Genomic DNA, 26,874 nt, shown 5'->3' on the forward strand with positions numbered 1-26,874 from the left:
CTCTCTGTTTTTCTGCCAAATCTCATTTTAACACGGAGCTTGTGTACTGTACTACCACTGACTATCTCAGTTGCTTGAAGATATGCTCTAGAGCTGCAGGAGTGTACAGGTAGTTTGTTCTTGTGGTGGTGTGCTTGATTTACTTAGTACCAGTATTTGCATGTGTGGAGGTATGTACAGCCTTCCAAGCAACTGCTGATATCTCGAAGCACTTTAGACTTTCCCTTATTATGGAAGTGTGCAATATTGTTACTTAAAGGAGGGCAAATAAGAAGAAAGAATTACACAAGACATACTTAAAAATACACCACTTTTTTTCTGTGTGACCTAGAGCCTGAATAAAGCATATTTGACTGTTGGAACTGAACACAGGCAAGTAGCTTGTAAGTGTTGCCCAACAGCTTGCTTTGCAGCTTCAAACTGTGTTGCTTTTACATCTAACTCCCACAGAAAAACATCTCTCCTCAGGGGAGAACTGGTTAATGGTGAGTCATTCCACTTCCTGTATGTTCAGGTATACCTGTGCAAATGCAAATAGCTGCCTGGAAACCTGTTACACCAGATCCCAGATCGCTTGGCTGCTGAGTTTCCCTTTCTTTTTCTTTTTTCCTTCTTTTTTTTTTTTTTTTTTTAATATGGGAACTCAGTGGCAGAGTTGCTCCGGAGCTCTGTGAATGTGAAAGTTAAACATTTCCCACTAATAAGGGAAGGGGAAAGAAAGGAAAAACTGGATAGATAACCACGTTTCTTTCATATGCTTTGCTTCAGAGTGACAAGCCGCCTCCTGTCCCCAACGCCATCCAGGGCTCTGGAGGGAAAGTGGGAGATTCGAAGGAAGCAGTGGATGGCGGTAAACCTGAGCCAGAAATGATCCTCCAGGTGTGCCAGGCCGAGGTTGCTGAGCTGGAACAATGGCTAGACAAAACTAAACTCTCCCTGAGGTCAGACCCCCAGAGCCCCAAAACGCAGCAGATGGTGGAACTGCAGCTTGCGGATTACCAGGTAAGAGGGAGCAGTCAGTTTGCTGCTGCCATCCAAACAAGTCACCCTTCCCTGGGGTGCGTGTCTGCAGAAAAGCTATGCTTACTGCTTCTCTCCCCTCTCAGTTGGCTTCGTTACACTGTGCAGAAAACAGGTAACCACTTGGCTTCAGTTTCAGGTGCAGCTTTCCATGGGCTTAGTTGAAATAGCTATTTTTAGAGCTGGGATCTTTACACATCTGGGGGATTTAGGTAGAATTCTTGAGTATTTTTAAAGTTTTGTTTTTCTTTGAATTATTTTCAGAAACAGGGCTCAGTATAGTTTGAATCCTCTATTAAAAGACACTTTGTTCATCGGTCTCAATCATGATAAATCAGCTACAAAAAATGGATTGTTTTTTTCCTTTGCATTTTCACTTTCTATTTTTGTCAGGTGATTTAAAAGACTGGTATAAAATAGTTTCCAAGGCGGTATATTCTTCTTTTGCACTTTTTGCAAAAAGCTACCAGAATAGGTAGAAAGACAGGAGTTTTTCCCCTGCCCTGTGTGAGCAGTGGTGATATTTGGACCTACTGCCGTAGTGCTCAGGCAGTCCCAGTGGTAGCAGAAGGAAAAGAGTGGGTGGTACCCCTTGGTGAAAATGGGTGGAGGAAAACAGGACTGGCATGAGAGGCTGGGGTGGGTGGGAGTCCTGGCATTCAGCTTTTTACTCTAGCATGCAGATTAAAAGAAAGCTTGCAAGCATGCCACTTTGAAGTTCCCTGCAGTGCCAGTCTGGTGTACCAGTTTCTTCAAGCACTGCACCTACCTAAAGCCACAAACTTCACTCGCCATAAAGGAACCAGTACCAAAATGTACCTATAATATTAGAAGACATTTCCAGCCGTTTTGTTGTGGTTGTTGGGTGTTTCTTTTAATAGGAACTGAGTCCATGCCAACAATTGCCATGGGCATTAGGCTGTGATTCAGCTAGGTGCTCGGGTGCTGAACTTTGTGGGATCCTGAATGTACTTAAGTAGCTGGCTGTGTCTGGATCCCATTCATCAACAGGATAGTTCCAATGAGTGAAAACAAGAAGGCTTCAGGCAGCTGTCAGCATTGATGAATTCCTGTCAGCTTTTAACAGTATGGCTCAATCTTAAGACATGAACTTGGGGAGGGGGCTAGGGGTTTTTCTAACTTAGCCAATATCTACACAGAGAAATACACATAGCACAAAACAGAAACAGTCTCTAGATGAGGATGTCTGATGTAAAGCAGTTAATTTATTGCAGTTGATTACTTTGCAGTTGAGCCATGGTACCTGTCTCCACTCAGCTTCAAAACGTGAGTTTAAAGTAATGCAGAGATGTGCTTTGATTCACAGCAGCTTGAATCAAAAACCAGATCCCAACAGTTTGCAATGGCCTGGCTGATACATGGTAATGTTACTATGTTTTGGTAATTCAGCATCATTCCTCCCGAAGGGTGATGTGATCAGTCTGTGAACTGCTCCCTTCTCCCCCATTGGGGTGTGTTGTCTTCTTGGTTGCATCCAAATGTAGTCTATCATTTCTGCTCTCTTCTTTTATTACTCCATATCTGAGTTAGTATAACTTCCTGCAGAGACTGTTATTTGAAACAGTTTTAAGACTAACTGTATAAAATTTAATTGTTCAGAATAAAAAGATAAACATTGGAGAAAATCTAGGGGGGTTGCAGCTATTTCTCTTTTTGCCTGTATCTATTCTTTTCAGACAGGGGAAGTGTGAGCATTGACTTCAGAATGTTATGAGGAAAGGAGCGTTGTACTTCTAGGAATGAATAATTGGCTGCTCTCCCTCCTAGGTGAAGCTATCAGAAATTGAACAAAAGGTCCTTTCTTTACTGGAAGATTGTGGAGATAGGGCAGACTACCAACACGAGGTAGAGGCTCTTTCCTGGAAGCTGAAGGAAGTAAAATGCAATTTGGAAAAAGTCCAGATGATGCTTCAAGACAAATACGATGAAGAGCAGGTAAAGCATATGAATGTTATGCAGAGCAAGAGTGAGAGAGTCATGGTGCTTTAATGTGCTGTAACTGCAGAACAGTTAGAGCTCATCCACCATGTGAAGCAAGGAAGGGAGAAAAGTCAGTCAGAAATGTCAAACTTGCTATTATTCTACTTTGAAGTGCTGTCCAATTATTTGTAGTTTGCAGCTAGTAGTGGATTTTTAATGAGTCTCTGAACAACGTCTTTTTGGCTTTAAGTGCTCAGTGACAGAGGTCAAGATTTTTCAAGGAGTACAGGAAAAGGATATAAAGAGATTTTTTTCTTTTGTTTTTTTAAATGCCTTTAAAATGCCTTGATATTTGTCTGTGACAGTATCACAGCAGAGAGGCCTTTAAGTGGTAACTTTCTCTTTGAAGAATGCATAAATGACAAGGGCAGTGACTCTGCTAGCTCACCTTTCCTGAGTTTCCCAATGGATGAGACAGTAACTCCCAGCTGCAGAGCTAACTCCCACTCTGTTGTGCAAGGGGCTGGAGAAGCCCACCTGATGTGTTTGTGTGAGAGCACCCCCAGTCCCTGCGGTGCTGGAGGAGCACAGTCTAAAAGAGAGCCTGCAAGGTCCAAGAGAGAATTAGTGCTGGTAAAGGCTTCTGTTGAAATATCTCTGTGAGCACAGAGAGAGAGAAAATCCAGGTGTATCAGCAAATTTATAAGCGTAAACTGCATATCCCTATAATTTGGTCAAACAATAAGAATGGAGGATTAGCATCAATTAATCTGCTAACAGGAAACACAAAATAAGCCTTGTAACTCCCACAGAGAGAAATGTGAGGACTTTAGCAGCAGATTAGAATGGATCAGATTTTCAGTAAAAGGAACTGGACATAAATCTTTTCAAGAGTAGCAACTGTGTTTCAGGCACTGCTCATTCTATGTATGGTTAAGTCCAAGACAGCTCTGCTTTTGCCATTCCGCAAACTGCATTTGCGGATTCTGCCCTCTTGTCAAGCCTGGAAGCCTTCCCACAATGGATCTCTCTTTACAGATTCACAACAGAGAGAGAGTCAACCCAGAGCCCTTTGAGATCCTGCACTCAGACGGCTCCAGCACGCCCCAGCTTGCCCTTGCTGAACAGCCGCCCATTTGTCACAATGGTTTCCAGCACCCACAGGTAATTCTGCTGCCCAGGATCCAGGCTGTTCCACATCCCCTGTGGGTGTGGGGACAGCTGTGTTTATTACCTGATGCAGTTTTCACTGTGAGATCAAGTCTGTCAAGGGTAGGTTTCAGCCACCCCTCTCCTCCAGGATTAGAGGAGTTTTTGAGGTTGGAGAGAGGCCTCATCCCTAAAATCCCATGTCCAAAAGTTTAGTAATACTGTGAAGCTGATGTTACCCTGACACTTGCCTTGTATCATAATGATTCAGATGTCATCACCCATCCCTTCAATTTCCTATCCTTGAAGCACTGATGTATTACAAAATTTGAATCTATATATTGATAATGTTTTCAAAGATGAATTTGAAGCTAAAGCTTTGTGAACATTTTCCCATGGGCTAACTCACAATGACTTTAAGGTTGTTGTTAACACAATAAAAAAAATCCTGTGATGTTCTGTACTCTGTAAACTACTTCTGTTTTGCTAATTGAAAATTAGCTTTTGCCCTTTTCACACTATTAGAAAGCAGTTAGAGAAAAAGGATGATCCAGCCTGAGCTGCTAAAATTGCTCACTTTTCACTCGACACTCTCTTTTTAGCTAAAGGAACTTAGCCTCATATTTGAGCAAATTCCCATTTTCCCTTGTCTTTTCCTCTGTATAAGGATGGCCATCAATGGCCTTTAAATTTTCATATGTGCATAATTTGTTTCTGACTGATGGGTTTTGCTTTTAAGACTTTGGCTCAGGCAGAAATGTATACCGTAACACCACAAGTTTTCAGAAAAGTTATCAACAGTTATTATTAAAACTGCATTTTATTCTGATAGATGTATTCTTATTTTCATTGCTAAATGTGATTGGAAAAGCACAATCATCATTTCAGTTTAATACAGTGCACATAAATGATTTTACTGTTCATGCCATTCTTTGTACACAGGATCTGAAAGTAAAAGCAGCTGAGCAGAAAAGCCTCATTGACTTCATCGAGTCGTGCGTGGAAAAAATGCAGCCACAGTTTGAGGACAACATGACTCAGAAATTGGAATCAAGGTACAAAATAACAAAATCAGTTACCAGATTCAGTGATGTAAAACTGTCTAAACCTGCTGAAACTTTGCAGTGGCACCATTGGTTCGGTGCAGGGATGTGTACCTTTAGAAGAATAATTGCAGAAGCCAGGAGATTTCTCCCATCAACTGTCTAGAGAAATAGAGTCTCATTTATGTGACAGCCTCCTTGATACGGGGCTCACTCCAGGGTTTAGAGTCAGTCTTGATAATCAGGCAGGACTGACACCTGCCATAAGCTAAAGCAGGCCCATCTGCAGGCAAGTTGGGTGTCTCTGTTCACAGCCTTTGCTGTACAAATGCATGGAGATACCCAACCATGTTTAAAGGCAGCATCTTTGAAAAGGAAGCATTGGGATCATGCCCTTTCCAGCATGGAACCAAGACTTGCTATAGGACTATGCTTCCAATATTGTAATTTCAGAGATAAAGGCTGCAAGCAGGCTCCTAGCATGTTTCATGTGAAGGGAAAATCCCAAAGAAATGTATCAAAGCTTAGACTAAAGATCATACATGCACTTGGTTTCATTCTGGCTTTAGGGCAGGAGCAATAGAAACTAGTCTTATACAAGAAGTCTTACATATCTAATTGTGCTTATTCTGCTTCAGTATTTGCTATTCTAACAATGTTTTCTCAATACAGCAATGGAGAATCTGATCCAAAGAGCAATCAGGCTGATCCCACCTTAGCTCCAAAGGACCAAATGGGTAATAAATGGCAATATTTACAACAAGAGCTGTCATCAAAGATGAACTCTCCTCTCTGCCAGCTTGTGGAACCTCAGGTCTGTTTAAATTCAGTAAAACACACCATGCAGGCAGTTGGTTGTGGTAAAGACAGCAATTAGTGTATCTTCCTGCATCATTGTGTCATGTCTCTTCATCAGATAACTGAAATCTGTGCAAGCGTTCTCCAGAGCAAATAGTTACTGCATACTGTTTTCATGATTGTCTTTTAATTTTACTTTGAGGTAAATAATGCCTCTGAAGTAGTGACTACTAAGCACAGTGTGGGAGAACATAGGTGGATCCTTGTAGTTAATTCAGACCAGATGTTATCTGTTTAATTCTTTCAAGAGAACTAAGCGAGTTAACCAGCAAGCTCCCGGCTGATTTTCATGGGTGTGGGTTAAGTCTCAGTTCTTGCAAGTGTGAGAACATTTTGGTCAAAACATATCTCTTGCTTAAATTTTGTTCTGTCTTTCACCATTGTGGTCTCTCTTTCTCACATATCAAAAGTGGAGTTTGGACTGCAGCAAGAGCACGCTGTGTATTTTATTCTGAACAGACTGCAGAATTTTATTACTTGGACAAAACTGTAATTTCTGTTATTAACAGTTTTGTTCACATTAAATTAGAATGGCTAGATTCCCTGTTCTCTGAAATTACTGCATTTCATGGAAGAATATCAGTCCTGTAGAAGGATGAATATCAGCTCTTTTTCAGGCAAGGCTTAACACTGCAGTGGGCAGCAGGGCTGCCTTAACACAAACTACAACTTGTAGTCCTTAAAGCTGGGAATCAGAGGCTCCTTTATCAGTAATCTCCCATCAGGGCATAGCCTACCCAACTAATTTTTGCCAGTAAAAATGGAACCCTGATATCCAGGTGCCTTGAAACTTTCATTTCAATGCTTTTTGAGAGAATTGTTATCTAGTTGACCACAGTCCTCTCTTCGTTTGAGCTGTTCACCTAATTACAATGTTCTTTTTCCAAATGTTAGATTACAACAAAGATGAACATGTTGCCCCGAGGCACATTTGCTAGTGCAGGAACCCCAACTGTGGAAGAACTGAAAACTTACACTGTCCAGCTGGGAGACCTAAGCCAAGAAGCAAATGTGGTGCATGCACAGGTAACAATGGCATGTTCTAACATTGCAAAAATACCAGGGATTCTAGATACAAGACAGTGTTTGGGCATTGGGAAATAGCCAATAATCATATTATTGCAGATGGCATTCACTGTAGTGTAGCTTTTGCATCAGGTATGGACTATAATGTAGAAATCGGCTTAGGATTTTGAGAGGAAACATTTCAAGTTTCAGATATGATACTTCTTCTACCTGAATCCAAAGATTTGCTAGTGTGGTTAAAACTCCCCAAACTGTATAAATCAAGGAGTCTGTGAATGATTTCAGGCAATGTACAGTATCGGAGCTGACAAGACAAACTGTGTTGTGCTCATTCCTTACATTAGAGACCTGTGAGACAGCAGCCACTCCTAATACATAAAGGGTCATTGTCTCAGCTCGTTTGGCCTTGACAGCTCTGAATATTACATCTATATAAATGTCTCATCCAAGTCTGTCCCTTAGTATTTCATTAATTCCATTTTATTATTCTGACTGAACCCCTAACCTTATATGAGTGAATAAATCTTAGCCATGCCTTGGGTGAAAGTACTGAAAACTTCTGACTTGCCTTTACCCAGGATAATGTGGCAGAGGAAGTCTCTTCCAATTTGGACAGAAAATTGTTTGAGCTGCTTCTGGCAATCAGCCGATGTTTGAATAACATGGAGGAGATGTTAAACACCTCAGTCCTCTCCACTGAAGAGGCAGCTGTGCAGCAGGCTCTTTATGAGGTAACTGTCCTAAAGCACCCAGGGAAGGAGAAACCCCAGTGGATTTCTGTTACAACAGAATATATATGGCCTGATATTTCCTCTATGTTTTGCTGGTATTATTCAGGAATAACACCACCAAACTACTTGGTATTGCACAGATTTGGGCCTATGGCTTTCAACAATTATCAACTTGAGTCCTGCAGCCTTTTACAGCGTCCTTGGACACAGATCATTTTCACTCATGTTATCTTTCTTTCAACCCTTTAGACTCTTTCTGTAGAGTTGCAAAAACTTCACGCTGATCTGAGTGATAAAAAGGATGATCTTCTAAAGTCTATTAGCTGTGCTGGTGGGAGCACAGATGTGTTCTGCAAGTGCTTTAACAACTTGCAGGCGCGGCTGGAACAAACTCAAGCTGCCACTGTTTCAAGGAGCAACTCAATGAAAGCTGGTCTGGATCATAATAGCAATTATCAGGTACTCCACTGCCAAATGCACATCTCCTTTCACAGCATCTGTTAGCTTGTCAGTGTTAATGCATTTGGGTTACAGATGAGCAATCTATAATGGGCTTTTTGGTACTAAACAAACTTGTCTTGGCCTCTCAAGAAACAAATTAATTGTGCTGTTTACAGTGCTGTTTACAGTGTTTAGAGGCCTTGATCGCAGTAGAAAATTTGCATGCAGAAAGCATGTAAGTAACCTGGGATCCCATGCACGCTAAAGCAAGTTTCTGTGTGTAGGGGTTAGGCCAAGGAGGGTTTCATATATTCTTCCTGCTGCTGTGTGGACGCAGGAGAGGCAGGCTTCTTCCCTTTGGTGCCATGTCTGGCACTGGGCTACTTTTAGCTATGTATTGCAGGTTGATTTTAAGCCTGTGTATTTACTGTCCCTTTAAGATTTTGTGACACAGTAGCAGAAGCCATAGTTTTGCGAATTTTCATTTTTTGTTCTTTTTTGGGAAAGCCAATAATGAGAAACTTTACAGATTCTCATGATGGGCTAAATATACTAGCTATTGCTGGAGAATAATCAGATCAGGTATTTAGGCTGAAGTAAGGAAAGAAAAGCCTGGTCTTTACAGTTTCCAATGTCCAGCAAAACTCCGGTGTGCTTGTCATCTGCAAGTCAGCCTAGCTCTTTACTGCTGAATACTAAAACAGTTCCTTTGAAGAACACAGGGATGTTGTCTCCAAACAGTAGCAGGACTAGTCTTGCAGTGTTTATTTATGCAGATTCCATGGAGCTCCATCAGTCACCAGTAATGGGCTCATTTTCAGAAAGAAAGAATTTGTTTCTCTGTAAATTTCACAGATTTTTATGGTCATAGAGGATCATTGTGACAGAGCAATCTACTTTCTTACACTACACAGCCTACAGAGTTTCCCTCTCTAAATTACTGCTTTAAGCCCATAATGCACATGCTTGATTTTTTTTTTTTAAAGAGGAAAAAAATGCTTTTGCTGTAAGAGGTAACCATTTTGTTTGCTGTGTAATTTTATCTGGTCATTACTATATTCCTGATATGTGATATACTTCTGATGTTTGTTTCTTTTGCAGAATGAAACCAGGCTGCTCTATGATCAGTTAACTGAGAAAAAAGCTGCTCTGCAACAATGCTTGAATGCAATACGTGGACATAATGTTTCTGAACAGTTTCAGGTAATTTCATTAGAAGGAAAGGAGAGGAAGCACTCTCAGCATTAGCTATTATTTCCAGTTTTCTGCAATCTATTAAGTTTCGTATTTTCTGAAGTTTGGGTTGTAAAATGGGGGAAGGAAAGAGTTCAGTATTCACCACCCTCCTTTTTTTTTTTTTCCTACACTCCAATCCTAGTCATCTAATTCCAGTACTTCTAGTGGTTGGAGTGGAGGAACCAGTCTCTCCACAACCTCTCAGAGTATATGCACCCCAGATATGGCAGGGAAGAGAAGGAGCTACACAAAGTACAGCACTTCACACATTATGCCTTTTTATATGCAAAACTAGCTTTTCTTTGTGGGAATAGGACTCCAATATTTATATCTACTCATTCAGCATTTATGAGCGCTTTGTCATATGGCATTTGATCAGTTAAGCTATTTTCTTTGACCTTCATGGGGATTGGCAGAGAATTAAAAATGAACAGACTGCATATCCTCCCCAGAATGGTCATCAGCCATCCATCTACTTGTTGGTGAAGCAAAGAGGGTGTCCCAAAACTTTTTTGTTACAGGCTCATGACCTTGTTTACAGGCATAATTTTCTGCCAGGCTGAAAGCTATGTTCAGAACTGCTGAATCCCCTAGCAGGGACTGCTGGCTTAGATCTATTGTCAAGTAACCACTCTTGGAAAAGGAATGCCAGAAGTACATAGCTTCCTTTCCTTCAGAGAGAACCTGCCTCTATCCATCCCTGACTGAGTCTTTCTACTTCATAATTAAAAATGGTATTTTCTGAGTCCATGATTCCTTTCAATGCTGAATTGAGACACAAGATCTCAATTCCCTTCCTGGCTGCACTGTGTGAACCCAGTAAGCTGTGTCATGAACAGTCATGTCTATTTAGCTTACAAGCTCGTTGGATCTCAGAGTCTCATTGTGAACTTATGCAGTACTAGTGCAGCAGAGATCCAGCCCCTGCATCTGCTGTACTACTAGCGATAATAGAAAGTTTACTGGAACAGAACTCCCCTAATAGCTTATTTTGTCCTTAATTCAGAAAACTGATGCCTGTGCTTTGGAGCTGCAAAACTTTGAAAACCAAGTAGCAAAACTGAGAGGCCATGGGGAAAGATTTCAGTTACCTGTCACCTTAATCCAGGAAGCTTATAAATTAGAGGTAAGAGCACAGTACAGTTTCCACTTACTCAGCAAAGTTTGATTCTTCTAAGCAAGGTATTTTTAGCATCAAAAGGCTGATGGTTATTTTGCATTCTGGGAATGTGTGTGTGAGTGTGTTTGTAGAATTCATTCCTGTCCTTCATGAATCACTAAACTATGTTTACATTGTAGGATGTTTTGGATGACATGTGGGGCATTCTGAAAGCAAAGTATGTGGAGCTGAACTCTCCTTCCATCAGTGAGACTCAGTATGAGAACTTACTTCGTGGATTTGCAGAGCTGGTAGTTATTGGACAGGAGAAAATTGCACAAGATCCAAAGCAGCTAATGAAAAGCAGAGCAGCTCTACAGTCTCACCTGGAAAATCACAAGGTATAAGATGCTTATCACAGCACTGCTCAGATCAACACAGCAGGAGCCCTATTTTCTGTGATTGGTTTCTCTTCAGTGTTATGGAGAAGAATAACTAGCTCATAGCATAGGGGAGGGACTGGAGTACATTCAGAAAACAAAGCGAAGTTTTTCAGTAGACCAAAATAGGACCCGGTAAAATATGAAAGAGATTGTTACTGCAACTGCAGTTTTAGTGATAAGTTAAGATCTGAATTCCAGTTTTGTCAGTCGAATACTACTTTGGCTTACCTCAGAGCATATTGCCGTATGAGGAAAACACATGTCCTTCTAATTACTGGTAATAAATCAGTAGTGAGGTTCCTGAAGTTGCTGTCTAGCAACTTGAAGTTGAGCCTTTGCTTTCAGCATTCTGTGCCATCATGATCTGATGGAGGAAACTTACCCATAACAGCTTTTCCGAGGGAGGAGAGTTTAGATCGAACTGCTACATGCTTGATGGGAAATGGCTGGGAATACACCTGCATCCTCACCGTCCTGCCACTGGCAAGAAGCCCTGGCCAATGCTAGTCACTCAAAGATGTTTCTGTCATGTCATTGCCTTAATTTAACTGCCTCACATAGCTTAAACTCACTTAAGAATTGATTCAGGATGCCAAGCACTGCAAACCACTGCTCCAGAGTCATAGGAATTGTGTTTGTCACTCCAGATAGCCCTTAGCAAAGCCAAAAGTTAGGAATTTATTTACAAAGGGAAACATTGATTTACAAAAACAAAAGAAAACTGCAAAAGCTGCTTTTCCCTGCCCTGGTTATCAAGACTTATCAGGATGCTCACACAGCCTAAGCCTGGGGTATGTTTCCTTAAGTGAAATTCTTGTACTAGTTATTAGTTCTTTGTGAAGAAGATCTTGATTGAAGAGTGTGATCTTAAATCCTCAAAGCTTTTTTTTTTTTTGTGGGGGAAAGTGTTCTGCTGAGATTTGGACATTTCCCAAGAGGTCAGCTGAGCCATAACTAAATCAAACTGTTACCTGGTTATCCCAAAAGATTATTGTGCCCTACTTACTACTTAGCCCTTAGAACTGCTAATACCCTTGGTGCTTGGAGTCAACAAGCAAACAAACAGAAACAAACTGGATAATGGCTGTCTGGTGATAACTACCTCATGCTAATCTATGAATTTATTTATAATTAAACTCTTCCTTCCATCATCTTCCTACAACATCTTTGTATTTCATATCAACTGAAGGTATAAATGTGTAGATCTTTTTTCTTTAGAAATGTATAAATGAAAATAGTGTATGCAACTCATCTGCACCAAGGAAAATTTAGGCTGGACATTAGGAAGCATTTCTTTACCAAGAGCGTGGTCAAATACTGAAACGGGCTTCCTAGAGAGGTGGTTGATGCCCCAAGCCTGCCAGTGATTAAGAGGCATTTGCACATGTCCTTAATAACATGCTTTATCTTTTGGTCAGCCCTGAAGTGATCAGGCAGTTGGACTAGATGGGCATTGTAGGTCCCTTCCAACTGAAAATATTATACTCTGTTCTGTCATTGGTTCTTGACTACCTGTAAAATGATCAGTAACTGCCAGTCTTGGGGTGATGCAGAATTTGGGTAGATAGCTCCTGTCTCCAGCTATGAGAGACCCTGAAACTGGCTGCTCTTCTCAGTGAGACTTCTGTCATCTTCATACTCCTGCTGTGGGTGTGTGATCCCTCTTAAAGAGCAAACTTTAACTTGGTTTTTTTAGGACTTTTTCCACAACCTCATGACCCACATGGTTTTCATGCAAGCATTTTCCAAGAAAGTGACTCCCTCCATCCTACAAAAGAGAGAGGAATTCTGGAGAGAGCTGGTGAATGAAGTCAAGCTGCTGGAGCAGAAGGCCTGCCAGTATGGTATACAATTAGAGAGCCTATTGAAGGTAATGAGTCAAAAGAAACTCCGCGTAAAAGCTGGAGGGAAGAAGAAGAGTTGTGTCTAGGGGAACCCTTTCCACACCAGTGATACTTTGTCTAGTAGTTGTCCTTTCCTGTCTCCACTAGACAGCAACAGTCTATTACTTGTTCTGTGTGTGTCAGTAAACTGGCTTTTGTCCTTGAAAACCTCTGAAAATGGACATGGGTGGGACTTTATGACTGCTTGCAGTAATTTTTGAGTGCCTGGACTGACAAGAGAGCCATTTAAGGCACAAAAATACCAGCACCACTTTAAAATAAAGCTTGATCTTAAAACACCCCTAGAGAACAAGAAATCAAGTATACCACTTTAAAATAAGAAACCTTGAAGATATTAATCAATTAAATTGAATGAATTAATCAATTGAATTAAATGAATTAATCATCTGTGGTGAAATTATGTCTAACTTTAATATTCCCATATTATTAATCTATTTTCATGTTCTGTTTCATTAAAGTAAGAGCTGCTGATGCTAGAATAAGCATTAACGCTTCAGTCTGGTGTGGCAAAGATGCAGATAGATGTGTGCTATGTTAATGATGCAATGTATTTTTTTAGGAATGGATGGAATTTGATGATGAATGCATAGTTTTCAGTAAGGAGTTAGAGGCACTTGCCTCTACATTGCCTTCTGTGAATTTGGTTGAAGAAACAGAAGAAAGATTAATGGAAAGGATTGCACTTCTACAGGTATTTAAGTGTCTGTCTCTGACTGGTTTTCTTCGTGGATCTGTAGAGCTTTGTATCCTTGTCTGCGTGTAGATGCAAGCTGAAAAGTTACTTTTAAAAGTAGTAGGAGATTGGGCTGCTAATTTCAGCCATGGGCTATAAGTTCATTTAAGTGGGAGTAATGACTCTGAATGAACTAGAACTTGGTCTTGAAATACAAATATTTGGGAGACCATAGTGTGCAGACTATATGTATCCCAAAGACAGCAGGGAGCCATGGAGTGAACACAGACCCCCTTCTCTGTGATTCAGGGGCGATTTTCATACCATGATGTAAACCCTATGGAGGAGGAGAATCAACCCAGTGCCTTCAAGTGTATGAACCCCTGCTTGCAATAAAAAATAAAATAAATAAAAAAGAAAAAATAAAATAAAATAAAAAATAAAAGCAGGTTTACCAGCTACTTTTAAAATCTGAGAATTCCAAATAAGATGCCCCCATTTCTATCATAAAAAAGAGAATAAAATAACTTTTGTATAGAATAGCAGATGGGCTCCTGGCTTGTTCCCAGCTGCATCTCTGATGGCAGAGCTACACCTTTATTTAGAACTTCAAGTCCAGTTGGAAACATTTTATTGATGTTTCAAATGCTAAGGATATAAGGTTATGAAAGCAGCCTTTATGGTTGTTTTATAAAATAAAGAAGAAATAGTGTTCAATAAACTTAGTGATGTATCTTCAGAGTGCTCCGCATTCCTCACAGGTTTGACCTTTCTTGGTCTTCAGATGACCCACTCTATTAGAAATTTTTGAATTAGTGAGTCTTTGGGTCTATATTGAGTCCAGTTTGATATTTAGATTCATTGACTATTAAGGCAAAAAGGACTACTGTGATTTAATCTAGCTGACTGCATGAAAGAGATCATTGGATGTTCCCAGAAAATTCTGAGCTAGAGTAAAGCTTTTGAAATAAATCAACAGTAGATACTAACAATCATAGTGGCCCTCATGTGCTTCTGATGCTTGAGACAGGAGACATGCAATATTTGCATAACTATTGTGAAGTTGCCTGGTTTGCTTTGGTTTTTTAAGTTCTTATCTAGCTTTTCACTCTTAAGTCTTAATATCTGTCTTTAAAGACATCAGAAACAAAGTAGTAAGGCTTTAGAAGAAGCTTTTGTGGGGAATCATGGCACTGGAGCTTCACAGTTTCAAGGAGAAAGCGGAATAAAATTCCATGGGGCTTAATTCCTGTGAGAGAAATATCCCTATTAATAATATTGTGCTAGCCCCTCATGCCTGGAGCAAAGTGAGATACTTGCACATCACAAAATTGGTATTTTCTGCCTTCTCCCTAACACTGAACTACTTTCTGGTTTTTTTTCTTTTTTTCCCCTTATGTCATTTTGACCTTCCAGTGAAGTGTAGCAATGGTAGAATGATGCTTTAGTTTTTTTCAGCTGTCTAAGCAAACCAGATCACTCCTGTATCTTATACTGAATGTCTTCACTGTTCACTTTTCATTTTTCCCTGCCACCGTTATTCAATAGTTATCCCAACAGCTTCCTTCAAAACACTGGTAACATTTTTTTAAATAGGATAGAGCCAGAAGGCCCTCTAAGAACAAGAGGGCAATAACCTTCTACAGTTATAGACAGTCATATGTTCAGACATATATAGACATATATAGACAGTCATATGTTCAGACAGCGCAGCCAGATCTGATAGACATCTAGCTTTAGTATAATAGTTTGTCCATTACTTGTGGTTTACATGTGTCAAAAAAACCCATCAAATCATTATACAGACATTCTGATAATGGATGAAATTATACTGAGATCTGTCTTGGTCTATCCAGAGGAAACAAAAAAAAATAACCTGTGTCCCTTTTGAAAGTAATAAAGATTCCTTCAATTTGGAAAATAAAATACATGACAGATTAAATGTTAAGATTAAGAGATTAAGAAATTAGCACAAATTATATGTGTTTTGCTGGCTGTGTTTTCAGTTTTTAAAATATTATTGTTTCGCAAACTTCCCATATTCTGATAGCAAATCAAAAATAGTGTTGATGAAAAGCATGCCAGGCTGTACCAGATGGTGAAAGAAGGGAAGAAATTGCTGACTGCTGTGAGCTGTCCAGAAATAAGAAGCCAGATTGGGAAACTGGAAGAGCAGTGGTTGTCTTTAACCAAAAAAGTTGGCCATGAACTACACCGACTTCAAACATTACTCAAACTCTTGGTCAGGTGGGTATAACTCAGAAAACAATGTGGGATACCAGTTAGTCATTAGTTTCTGATCCTCTATAGATTTATTTTCTGCAATGTGATAGTGAATTAATAAATAACACAGCTCCTTTAACTTAAAGATGAGAAAAAGAAAAAAGCAGTGGTGATCAGAAAAGTGGCCATTTATTATACAAGACAAGCTTCACTTCCTGCTTACTTTTGTAGGAACAGTGTTTTGATTGCTGCCATTGCCAAGTCAGTGCATCTAGGTGAGAGTTAGCTGCATCGTGCTGCAGTTTTTACGTTGGAAGTATCAACAGAAGCTCTGATCATGCTGCCCTAAGCATTTTGGCCTGCTGCATATGCCAGCTAGCCTTGATTCCCGTGCAAAGGCATAACGCGCCTGTCTGTGCACGTACACTATCCACCTTACAAACATTCAAGATGTGGCTGACATGCTGCCTCGTGTTTTGAAGTTCTCCAAAGGGAGAAGACCCAAGCGTGCTCAGCGCTTTCACATGCCCCAAGCCAACTGTGGGTGCAGTCCTGGCAGTGAGGTGGAGGCAGTCTGGGGCGTTCTCCAGCCCAGCCCACCAGCTGATGTACCCAGCTCAGCTCTCCCTGCACCCAAGCTCAGGCTGGCTGGACACACAGGGTGGACAGGGCATGCCAGTGTTGGTTGGTATTTACCCCTGCTGTGTATTCTGCACTATACCTTGCAGTGTGCACAACCTCCTCTGGTAGTTTTGATCTCCATGTAAGCTTGCCCTGGCAACTGCTGGGTGAATACAGGAAGAGGATTTTTTAGGGAGAGCAGACCAGGTGAAAAGAGCTGATAGGAACAGTCTTGTGTGTACCTCCAGAAGAACTGCCATGTTGCACATCAATCCATGATGTAGCCATGCTTCTGCAGGGTTATGTAGCCGCGTAGGTGCCAGAATAACACATGCCTCCTCACGGAGAGGAGGAAAACTTGGAGGGTGAGAAATGTATCACAAACTCAGCTAGGAGATGTATGTTTGTGTGTTTTGTTTCCTCCTCGTAGCTACAACAGAGACTCGGAGGATTTAATGAAATGGCTGGATTCTGCTCAGCAGAGAATGAATTTTTGGAAGGAGCAGTCTCTCAATGTGTCACAAGATCTTCCCACCATCAGGGATAACATCAACAGCTTGTTTGTAAGTAATTTCTCCTGCCACATTTAGATAAGACATTGTGACTTCCAGTGAAAAATACCCTTCTGAGTGTTTTCTGTATTTGCTATGACCCAGAAGCTGCCCACATAATATAGCACCGAATGGCTGTGTGCCCCAAAGCCACCCCATTATCTGTGTGGGAAACCATGAGGATGGGAGGCCACCAAAGACCTTCCTTCGGATTAGGAGGCCAGCCAGAGTGCATGAGTCAGAATGAAATCCTCTTGTAATGAGCTCCCAACTGCAACATCACAGCCCAGCCAGGATCTCTTATGCACCTCCAGCCTAATAGCAAGGTTTCTGTCTTGCTTCTGATGCCAAATACCAGATACAGCAATGAAGCCAAGCTGGTGGGCCATGTACCAGCTGAATCTGGAGTGTGGGCTCAGATGGCCAGCCAAAGTCAGGGAAGAGAAACATGCTGAATTTAATTTCATGTCTTTGTCGCCCCCCTGGTGTGTGCTCCCCTTGTATGACTAACCACGAGGTTCAGCCCCAGCATTAGGCCTGACAGAGAAAGTCTTGCACAGTGGGAGAACAAAGCATCTTGAAGGCTGGACTGCTGGTAGGTGTGAGCTGGCCAGAGAGTCAAGGACTGGGGTTGCTCCCTGGACCTCTGTGTGAAATGAGGATTAGGATATTCCCAATCCCTATAGAGCAAAAGTTGGCACTGAGCATTGTATCGAGCTGGGCAGAAAAAGCCTTACCTGCTGCCAGAACATGTTGAGTTTAGGTTTTATGAACTTTACAAACTTGCTAAAATCTGTTTGTTGAGGCAGTTCATTCTGTGACTAAAAATCTGGTTTGTCTTTATTTAAATAAATACATAAATATTTATACCCTCTATTAAATTTCTCCCATGCACCTCAGACATTCTCTAAGGAAGTTGATGAAAAATCTTCCCTGAAGTCATCTGTGGTGAGCACTGCTAACCAGCTCTTTCATGTGAAGCAAGCTGATACTGCAGCACTTAGGTCATCTTTGGCAAAGTTTGAGCAAAAATGGGGAGAACTGATTACACAGCTCCCGGCCATCCAAGAAAAGCTTCACCAGGTAAGGAAAAACTCTGCTGCCATCTCTCAGTTTGAGCTAAATAATTACTTTAAAATGTTGCTGCTGGGATTCAGTTGGCTGTATCATAAGGCCCCTAAAGCACTTCTTTCCTAATTGTCTGTCTGTCTTGGTTTCAGAATATTCCCAATATTGCACTGCAATTTAATTATTGAAGCGTTCTTCCTGGGTTGTTTGGCATATATCTACCATCTTTACAGTTTTAGATGAAAATCTGTTACAGTTACAAAGAATTTTATTTCAAATTTCTGTATTATTGGACTTTTCTTAATTTAAGTCATATGCCCCTCTGGAGCACAGGGCTCACCTTCAAGTTCATACCCTGATAATTGCAATTATAGTGCCTGAGCCTTTCTAAAAATACAGGTATCATCTTCCTTGATATTTCTAACAAGCCTATTGTAGAGGATTCATTATATCCTTTATCCCCAGCTTCAGATGGAAAAGCTCTCATCGCGGGAAGCTATTGCTGAGCTAATGACCTGGCTGGACCATGTGGAAGAACAGCAGGGACATGAGGAGCCAATAAATTCACAAAGTAGTGCTGTCCAAGTCAGAAACCTCCTTCAGAAGTACAAGGTAAATAGGAAGCTCTAAGTGCAGGCCTTCTGCAAAGTGTTTGGCTGTAAAAAGGATGGAAACAGCCTACAGGCACTGTCATATCCTTCCCCTTGCTCTCAGGAGGGTTCCTCAGTCTCAAAGGTGCCTTAACATCTTCCTTTATGAAAATCTTTTGCTTCCATGCCACACAAAATACTGCCTGGCCTGCAATACGGCTACTGCCTGCTGTGCTATAATCTCCTCTTCCTCATGCTGTCCCATCTGTCTTACTTGTTCTTTCTCACATTTAGATTATAAAATGTGTTGAGCAGGAAAGCTTTGCTTCCTTAGGAAGAGAGACTCTGCGTTTGTGCTGTTTTAGTCTGTCTTTTCAACAAGGAATACCTTGAAATGGAGCTCTGTAACCTGGATCCATTTAACTAGAGAACAAGGTTTTTGAACATTATGTTTCATCAAGAGAGATAACTGCCTAGGAAAGAGGGACAAGGTGAACAGCCCTGCAGAGAGGGAGGCTGCAGCAGACTCTTGGCTCTGTTCAGATGCTAAAGCACCAATGGTAATGGCACAGGAAGGATTCAGGCCATGCTTGTACCTTCATAGGTGCCAGGGAGCCCAACCTCAGGGCACGAATCCCTACAGAGCCATATTTTGCTCTGCCCTTGCAGAGCTACTGAGTGGTGCTGTGGGCTTGGACAGGATGACAGTTCTCAGTCTACAGCCTCAGTTCTCAGGCACTTTGGTACTGCATGTAAGGCAAGTGCCAACATAAGCACTTCTTTCAAAGTACCTTAGTATAGCAGGTAAATAACATTTTGGCTTATATTAGGTGGATTTGGAAGTTGGGACATGTAGGTGAGGTGCTGTTTTTAACCCTTTGGATGTTTAGAGATCAGTTTGTCCATGTCCCTTCTGCACTTGTCAGCAATGTGGGGATGTGTACGCTGAGAAGAAAGCTCAGATGAGGGTCATGAATTCCCGCAGGGAAGCAGCTATGGCTTCAATACTTCTACTGTGGTATTCCCTGGTGGCTTTTTTCTGAGTACTACTAGATAAAATGAGGAGACTTTTCCTCCCCTCTTCTCCTAAGACCTTCTGAAATAAAAAGGCATTCCCTTATGTTCTCACTTTGTGTGTAGTTTCTCACTCGTCTCTGTGGGCAAGAACACAGATGCTGGAGGACATTTTTTTTCCTCCCAGATATTCTGATATTCTGTTCTGATAGAGGACATTTTGATAAAGGAGCACAAGCTCTTGTCTGTGAGTCACAGGAGTGTGGCAAGGCCTTGGTTTTAACCTAATCTGGGCCCATGGCAGTGTGATAGTACTGTCCAAGGGATGAAGTATTGGGACTGGTACCCCTAGGTTATATTCCCTGGTCTGGCACTGGCCTGTTCTTACCTTGACCTACTCACGTAAAGATAGTGATTTTCTGCAAAAGTTTCAGTGGATGGAAATAGCTACACAAATATAGAATGGTAAAAATTGAGAATTATTCCCACAGCCAGGTGTCTTTCAGGAAAATATTTTAGACCATGGTTCAAAATAATGTGTGAATGTCCCATAATTATGCCTTGAAGCATCATTGGAACTGATCAGATTAAAACTGCTGAACTAAGTGTTTTACATGTATGTTCTTTCTTTTTTTTTTTTTTCCCTCCAGGAATATATGATGGAATTGAACTTTAAACAGTGGATAGTAGATTTTGTTAATCAGTCACTCTTGCAGATGAGCACTTGTGATGTGGAAAGCAAGCGGTATGAAAGGACAGAATTTGCTGAGTGTCTTGGAGAGATGAACCTGCGGTGGCACATGCTGCAGGCGTCCCTGAACATAAAGGTTTGATTGAGTTCTCGTTGTTTTCTCTCTCACAACTCTGATCCTGCCTGTGCCAGTGCTCTGTATTTTGCAAACAGCCTTTATCCCTGAGTCTGAAAACACTGTTGAACACAGTAAACTCCCTATGCTCACTGCTGTCTGTCCATCCTGCTATCTCGTGGGTGGCTTATGGAGTGGTCTCATAGCACATCAGCTACATAGCACATCAGCTACATAGCACATCAGCTACATAGCACATCAGCTATCAGGTGGTGGGCAGGCATCCAAACTTCAGCAAGGTCTGGAACGGTAAACTCTCCTGTATCTTGCAGGGAGGGAAAATAGACAAAATCTGCACTCCAGACAGCCTGGGAATTACCTTAGTTGACTGTATTAGGTGGAAAAAATAACTTTTCTCTTATGAAGAAAATACAGTCAGTGACATGTCAACAAAGAAGACCTATATTGAGAAAACTATGAAAAAGGAAGAATTCAGGGTAGTGTCTGCAGTGGAACCTGTTAGTGAAATCTGTTGAAGCTTTGGGGTGCTGTGAAAGTTGGGACATGTAAAACTCAATGGGAGAAAACACTGTATGGTTTGTGGAGAAGAGAGGTTCTACACTGCTTGGTACAAACAGCCAGGCCCTGCTCAGCAAACAGCACCAAAAAAGCAAATACCCCTCCACAAGCCATATGATGGGAATGAGAAGTAGGGATATATTAAGCTACCACCCATTTTCCTGTTGTAGCAGTTGGATTTGCCAAAAAAGTAATTATTAAGTAAGTAGTGTTGACAGCCATATTCCGATGGGGACACATGACCCTGCTGGGAAAGGTACAGCAGGGATCGGTTCCCAGCGCTGCGCCAGCCCTCCCGGGTCACTGGAAATGGGTCACTCTGTGGCTGTGTCCTCCTTCTGCCGTAATTAAATATGCTTTCCCAATGGAGTGCTTTGAAGATCAGCAGCTGATAGGCAAATTCTACATGCAGACTAGCTATACCAGCACATCTTCTGTGTTTCTCTCTAGCAAATCTGTTTCAGGCAGTGCCTCAGAATTACTTTATTCTAGTGAGGCTAGAAATAATCCAGGCATTCAGAATTAGATGCTGCTGCCTGTGTGCCCCAGTCCCCAGAAAAGCTAGTGTGACTCATATGATATGGAAAACACCAGGGAAAGGTTAGCATCCCAAAATGTAAACATGAGGCTGCAGGAACAGATCTCTCTACCAGCACATTCCTCTTTCATCTCTGTTGCTCTCCCAGATTTACAGGGTGTCATGGTTTAAGCCCAGAGGGCAACTGAGCACCATGCATCCACTTGCACACTCCTTCCCCTTCAGTGATGGGGTGGAGAAAATACAACAAAAGGCCTGGGGATCCAGACAAAGACAGGGAGGGATGACTCACCCGTTGTGGTCACAGGCAAAAGACAGACATCATGGAAAAGAAAAAACCATTGTTTTAAATTGAACGCCACCACTACCACCACTTAATTTACCAATCAAACAGAGTAGGTCAGTGGAAATATAACCACATCTTAAAAACACCTTCCCCCCACCTCTCCCTTCTTCCCAGCCTCAGCTTTGCTCCCAATTTCTCTACCTCCTTCTCTGCAGCGGAGCAGGGGGACAGGGGATGGGGATTGTGGTCAGTTCATCACCTGTTGTCTCTGCCTCTCCTCCCTCCTCGGGGAGAGAACTCATCATACTCTTCCCCTACTCCACCATGGGGTCTCTCCCACAGGGGACAGTTCTCCATGAACTTCTCTGATGTGGGTCCTTCCCACAGGCTGCAGCTCTTCATGAACTGCTCCAGTGTGGGTCCCTGCCATGGGCTGCAGCCCTCCCAGCAACAGTCTGCTCCAGCTCAGGCTGCCCTCAGAGTCCTGGCCTTCCTTGAGCACAGGCACCTGCTCTGGCACGGAGTCCTCTACGGGCTGCAGGGGGGCATCTGCTCCACCAGTGGCCTCCATAGGCTGCCTTTTTTTCTTTTTTTTTGAGATAAGGACAGTTTAATAGAATAACACAAGGAGAGAAGAAAACAGTAATAACAGAATCGCAAAATCATCTAGGTTGGAAAAGACCTTGAAGATCATCTAGTCCAACCATTAACCTAACAACAATACTAGTAAAAGAATATATAAAGTGAGTGGTGCACAATGCAATTGCTCACCACCTGGTAGCCCACGCGCAGCCCCTTTCCGAACCGCAATCTCCCTGACCCCCAGCCAGCTCCCCCAGTGATATACTGAGCTGATGGCAGTATGGTGTGAATATCCCCTTGGCCAGTTCAGGTCAGCTCTCCTGGCTGTGCCCCCTCCCAGCTTCTTGTGAATATTAACCTGATCCTAGCCAAACAGTCACTAATTGGAGCTGGGGGAGGTTTGAGAAGCTTCTCACAAGAGCCACTGCTGTAGCCCCCTTTTCCATGACCAAAACCCCACCACACACAAACCCAGTACGCAGGGCTTTGGGAGAAGCTGCTTTCCCTGAATCCAGATACAAAGACTGCTGATCAAACAGAAAATTTTCAAATTTTTCTGACTCAGAAAGCCTTGTGACTGAAAGTCTCAGGAAGTTCCAGAAATATTTTCAAGTGGAAAATTCAGTTTCTGCACAACTGAAAATTTCCATGATGAAATTTCAGCTTTGTGAGGGAAAAAAGTTATCTTCTCTAACCATTTTCAGGAAAGTGCATTCTAGGGTTTAATGGATTATCAAGGCCAAGACTGAAGATAGGAGACTTGAGGTCCCTTGCTTATTAGTAACTTTGTTGGTGGGTTTTAGGGAGAATGAGTCTTCCAAACTCTATATGAATGTGTTCATGAAGCCCAGGGTCCCCCAACCTGTCTGGTCCACAAGCTGTCAGCTCCAGAACCCACATTGCCTTGATTCCTTCCCAGGGAAAAGGTCAGATCCTAAAGAGGCAGTAAACCTTTTTGGCTTTTCCTTTCAAAATGTTTTCTCTAAATAGTATTTTCAATGTAAATATTGTAATCTCAATTTTGTCATGGAAGGGAGAGCCTTGTTTCTGCCCACTTCTAGGTTTAAGTAAGTTAAAATAGTTCTATAACTTCCAGATACAAGACCTGGAACACATTTTGGAGGAAATTTCTGAAAATGAGAACAAAGCACAGACTCTACGCAACTGGCTGGAAGCTCAGAGTGATCGACTGACATCTTTACAAACCCCAGCAAGTCTGATCTCTGCACAGAACACATTAGATGACTGCAAGGTAAAGCATTATATATGTGATATTATTGTAAAAGACATATTTAGCACTTTGCTGAATCCAGACTAAAGAACTGCACAGATTTTAATAGGAAAAAATTTAAAGGAAGTTGCCATTTCCTAGAAGAATACTACAATGTAATTTTAATTAAAGTGTGTTAGGTTCAGGTGATAAAGAGCCAGATCCACTTTTAATGTGAATTACTATTTTATGTTTTTTTTCTCCAGTTGAAGATGCATCTCCTGTTCTTCATGGTACTTGGAGTGTTGTGCAGCAATATTGTAGATCTTATTCCAAAATAAATAGTTCTCGGTTTAGCATAGCCATGGCAAAAGCTATCAGTTCCATTAGTTTCAAGAGCTGTGTGGTGGAAGTGTCATGGAAACTACAGAGTTGCAGTTAGAAAAACAGCAGCTTGCTCTGCTTCTGCCCTTGGAGTAGTCTCCCTGTACCACCCTCAAGAATCTGGGTGTCCTTTGGTTTTGTTGTGTTTTTCTATGCATCAGCTCCTTTAAAATTAGTACAGGTGCAGCCAACTAATAATTGGCTCTGATTACTCTGACAGTCTGATGATTTCATTCAGTACTGCGTTTCCTCTCTATTTTTTAACATGGAATATTTGTTCTTTCATTGCCATGGTTACATGTCTCTCTCTTGTAGTAGGCTGCTTTTATTGCCTGGAGTGCTCTGTTACCCACCAAGTTACTTGTCTGTCTGAACCACTCTGAAACATATCAAGGGGCAAAATGGAAGAAAGACACAGGGTATCTTTGACTAAAACACTAACCTGCTCACAGCAAGGTGCAGTGCTAGGATGCAGGTGGCTAAAATGTTTCATTAAAATTCATTTGCTCAATAAAAATGAGGTCCAAATTCAAAAGTCTTTTGGGGACAGTAAGCAGGGGGTAAAAAGGTCATGGCTTTAAGTGTACTATTACAGGAAAATGTTACAGCACATTGTGGGTATGGATACTTACTCATGTTATGAAGAACTTACTGCTGAGCTTTCCCCAGCAGGTCAAGACTAGTGTATAATCTTGCTGATTGTGTTGGTGGAGAAGTTATTCTCCCAGGCATCTTCATTGATTTTAGTGGGGTTTCTCCATGGGAGAAAGCCTCTGACTAAGGGGACAAGCTGAAAATAACTTTCCAGAAGTTGTTAGGATGTCACGGACCCTCATGTTGCAAAGACAGTTCCTATCTTTACCTTTGTCTGCTGGAGCAGAAGAGGACTCAAATGCTAATCTGCCCAAGGAAAAGTTCAGCTGCATTAATAAAAAAACCTTTTTGCACCTGGAGAGGTACAGAGAGGCCTGCATGGTGGCTGAGGAATTAGCTCCTGATGATTTCCTTCCCAAGCATGATGTCCAGTGCTCATGCTGACACTAAATGAACTGATTCTAGCACTACAGGCAGAAGACTCTAAAGCAGCCACTGTCATTCTGAATTCCTGTAAAACAGTTGCTCTGTATCAGAGTTGAAATGGTGATGGTGTTGCATGGCTGAAGAATGGCACAGAATTGGTTTTAAAGAAGGAATGTTTATCTAAGCTCCTCACACAGAAGGTTTTTTCTATGGTCTCATCAAAAGATCTTCCTTTTTTTTAATTTTTTTCATTTAGGAGCTAGAAAATCAACTCACAACTAAGTCCAAAACTCTTGATGAGCTCAAGCAGAGTTTGGCTTTGAATGGTGGTGCAGAACAAACCCCAGAAGCTCTGTCCCTCAGGAGAGCTGAGCTGTGTGAAATGGTGGACAGCACTGTAAGCCAGGTAAAAGTTTTGTTTGCTTTTAGATTTCCTCCAGTACATATTCTTACCACCAGCATTATTAATCTTTTTCATGGGATGGCAGGAGCCGGTACGAAAAAGATGCAAAGTATTCCTTAATCTTAAGCTTCCTAAGAACTTCCTTTTAACTCTTTACCATAAAGTAAATTAATATATTTCCAAGGTTGAGAGAGGAAAAAAACCAGTCTGATCTCAAAGTAGTTTGAATGCAGGGGGAGGAGGGACAGCCCCCCATCTGCAGTTTAAGAAAATAAAGAAACAGCACTGCTTTTTCTGTCCAGTTGAAAATTGAAACCTTAAACTCTCTTACTTAATCTGCTTCTCTTTCATACCCTGGTCTTTCTCCCCTGCGGTAACTGGTGGAAGCTGCCTACACCAGCCCCATTCTCACTGCCAGACACAAGAGTCCACACACGTTCATGGCTTTCACTATCTTCAAATACTGTGTAGTTTCCAACTGCTTTAAGGAGTCTGACAGATTGGTTTCCCATGCAGATTGACTCCCCAGTAATTTGCATTTATAGTTATATTATTTTTATACTTGGAACTGATCTTTTTTATCTAGATGTAATTGATAGGCCCAGAAGATGTAATGATGAGTACATTTATGGATTTAAATTTGTGGTAATAAATAACCATGTACTGTAGAGGATTATATATGACACAGTGATTGTGTTTATTGTTAAGATTCCCTTACACTTTCCATGATGAATACCTTGCTTTTGCTCCCCAAAACTTTGTGAAACCTGAACCCTTTTGCTTGAACTCTTCCCCCTGAGGTGTGAGTCCAGATGGGTCTGCTGTTTCTTGTTTTAAGTTTCAACAGAAATGATGTGGCTGTTTCTTACCAAGAAAGCAGAGACATTTTTGTGTGTGTACATGATGAAAGTTTTTACTTCTGCTGTAGAACTGGGGATTGAAATTGGCAGGATTGACAGCCTAGTGGTTTTTTCTTCTTACAGTCACCATGGGTCACGTTAATTTTAGTATTTTTATGACTTAAGTATCAAACTTTAAAACTGCAGAATGTTCTTACAGCCTAGTTGTCTGCATGTGCGATGAAACACCAAGTGCAGCTTTCTTCCCACGGACGACTGCTCTCAGCAGAGCCAGGCTGTGATTTCAAATATAGGTTAAGGAGATGTGATACATTGATTGTATTGTCCGTAGGCTGATCTTAAGACAGTGAGTCTGTGGTCCAGAGACATTTCACGAGCATGGTCTTTCCATCTTCCTTGTGTGGGCAGTAATTAGCTGCAGGCTACAAAAAGTAATTAGAGATTCCTCCCACCTGTACCATGATTCAAATGAGAATAGGGATGATTAGTCCATTTACTCCTGCATGCCTGGAACTAGGATACTAGGATACAATGATCCATGCAGTCTATTTAGCATGCACTACGGTGTAGAAAAG

The 26,874-nt window shown here is 41.5% G+C and overlaps 1 protein-coding gene across 3 annotated transcripts in view; it reads left to right on the forward strand.

Moving 5' to 3' along the window:
* SYNE2 (spectrin repeat containing nuclear envelope protein 2) overlaps positions 1-26,874 on the forward strand; it is a 195,187-nt gene that overhangs the window by 116,415 nt on the left and 51,898 nt on the right. For all 3 annotated transcript variants that reach the window (XR_012633818.1, XM_074908851.1, XM_074908852.1), the window contains exons 68-87: positions 769-1,002; positions 2,809-2,976; positions 4,000-4,125; positions 5,053-5,165; positions 5,826-5,967; positions 6,906-7,037; positions 7,616-7,768; positions 8,018-8,227; positions 9,311-9,412; positions 10,452-10,571; positions 10,745-10,945; positions 12,684-12,857; positions 13,451-13,582; positions 15,615-15,811; positions 16,839-16,971; positions 17,860-18,042; positions 18,493-18,639; positions 20,282-20,458; positions 23,519-23,674; positions 25,293-25,442. Coding sequence is in view for 2 of the 3 variants with exons in the window: in XM_074908851.1 (XP_074764952.1) it covers positions 769-1,002; positions 2,809-2,976; positions 4,000-4,125; positions 5,053-5,165; positions 5,826-5,967; positions 6,906-7,037; positions 7,616-7,768; positions 8,018-8,227; positions 9,311-9,412; positions 10,452-10,571; positions 10,745-10,945; positions 12,684-12,857; positions 13,451-13,582; positions 15,615-15,811; positions 16,839-16,971; positions 17,860-18,042; positions 18,493-18,639; positions 20,282-20,458; positions 23,519-23,674; positions 25,293-25,442 (3,150 nt within the window). In the remaining variant the exon portion in view is untranslated. The remainder of the gene's footprint in view (positions 1-768; positions 1,003-2,808; positions 2,977-3,999; positions 4,126-5,052; positions 5,166-5,825; positions 5,968-6,905; positions 7,038-7,615; positions 7,769-8,017; positions 8,228-9,310; positions 9,413-10,451; positions 10,572-10,744; positions 10,946-12,683; positions 12,858-13,450; positions 13,583-15,614; positions 15,812-16,838; positions 16,972-17,859; positions 18,043-18,492; positions 18,640-20,281; positions 20,459-23,518; positions 23,675-25,292; positions 25,443-26,874) is intronic.

This window comes from Athene noctua, chromosome 6 (genome assembly GCF_965140245.1).
Source record: "Athene noctua chromosome 6, bAthNoc1.hap1.1, whole genome shotgun sequence".
Classification (NCBI taxonomy): Eukaryota; Metazoa; Chordata; class Aves; order Strigiformes; family Strigidae; genus Athene; species Athene noctua.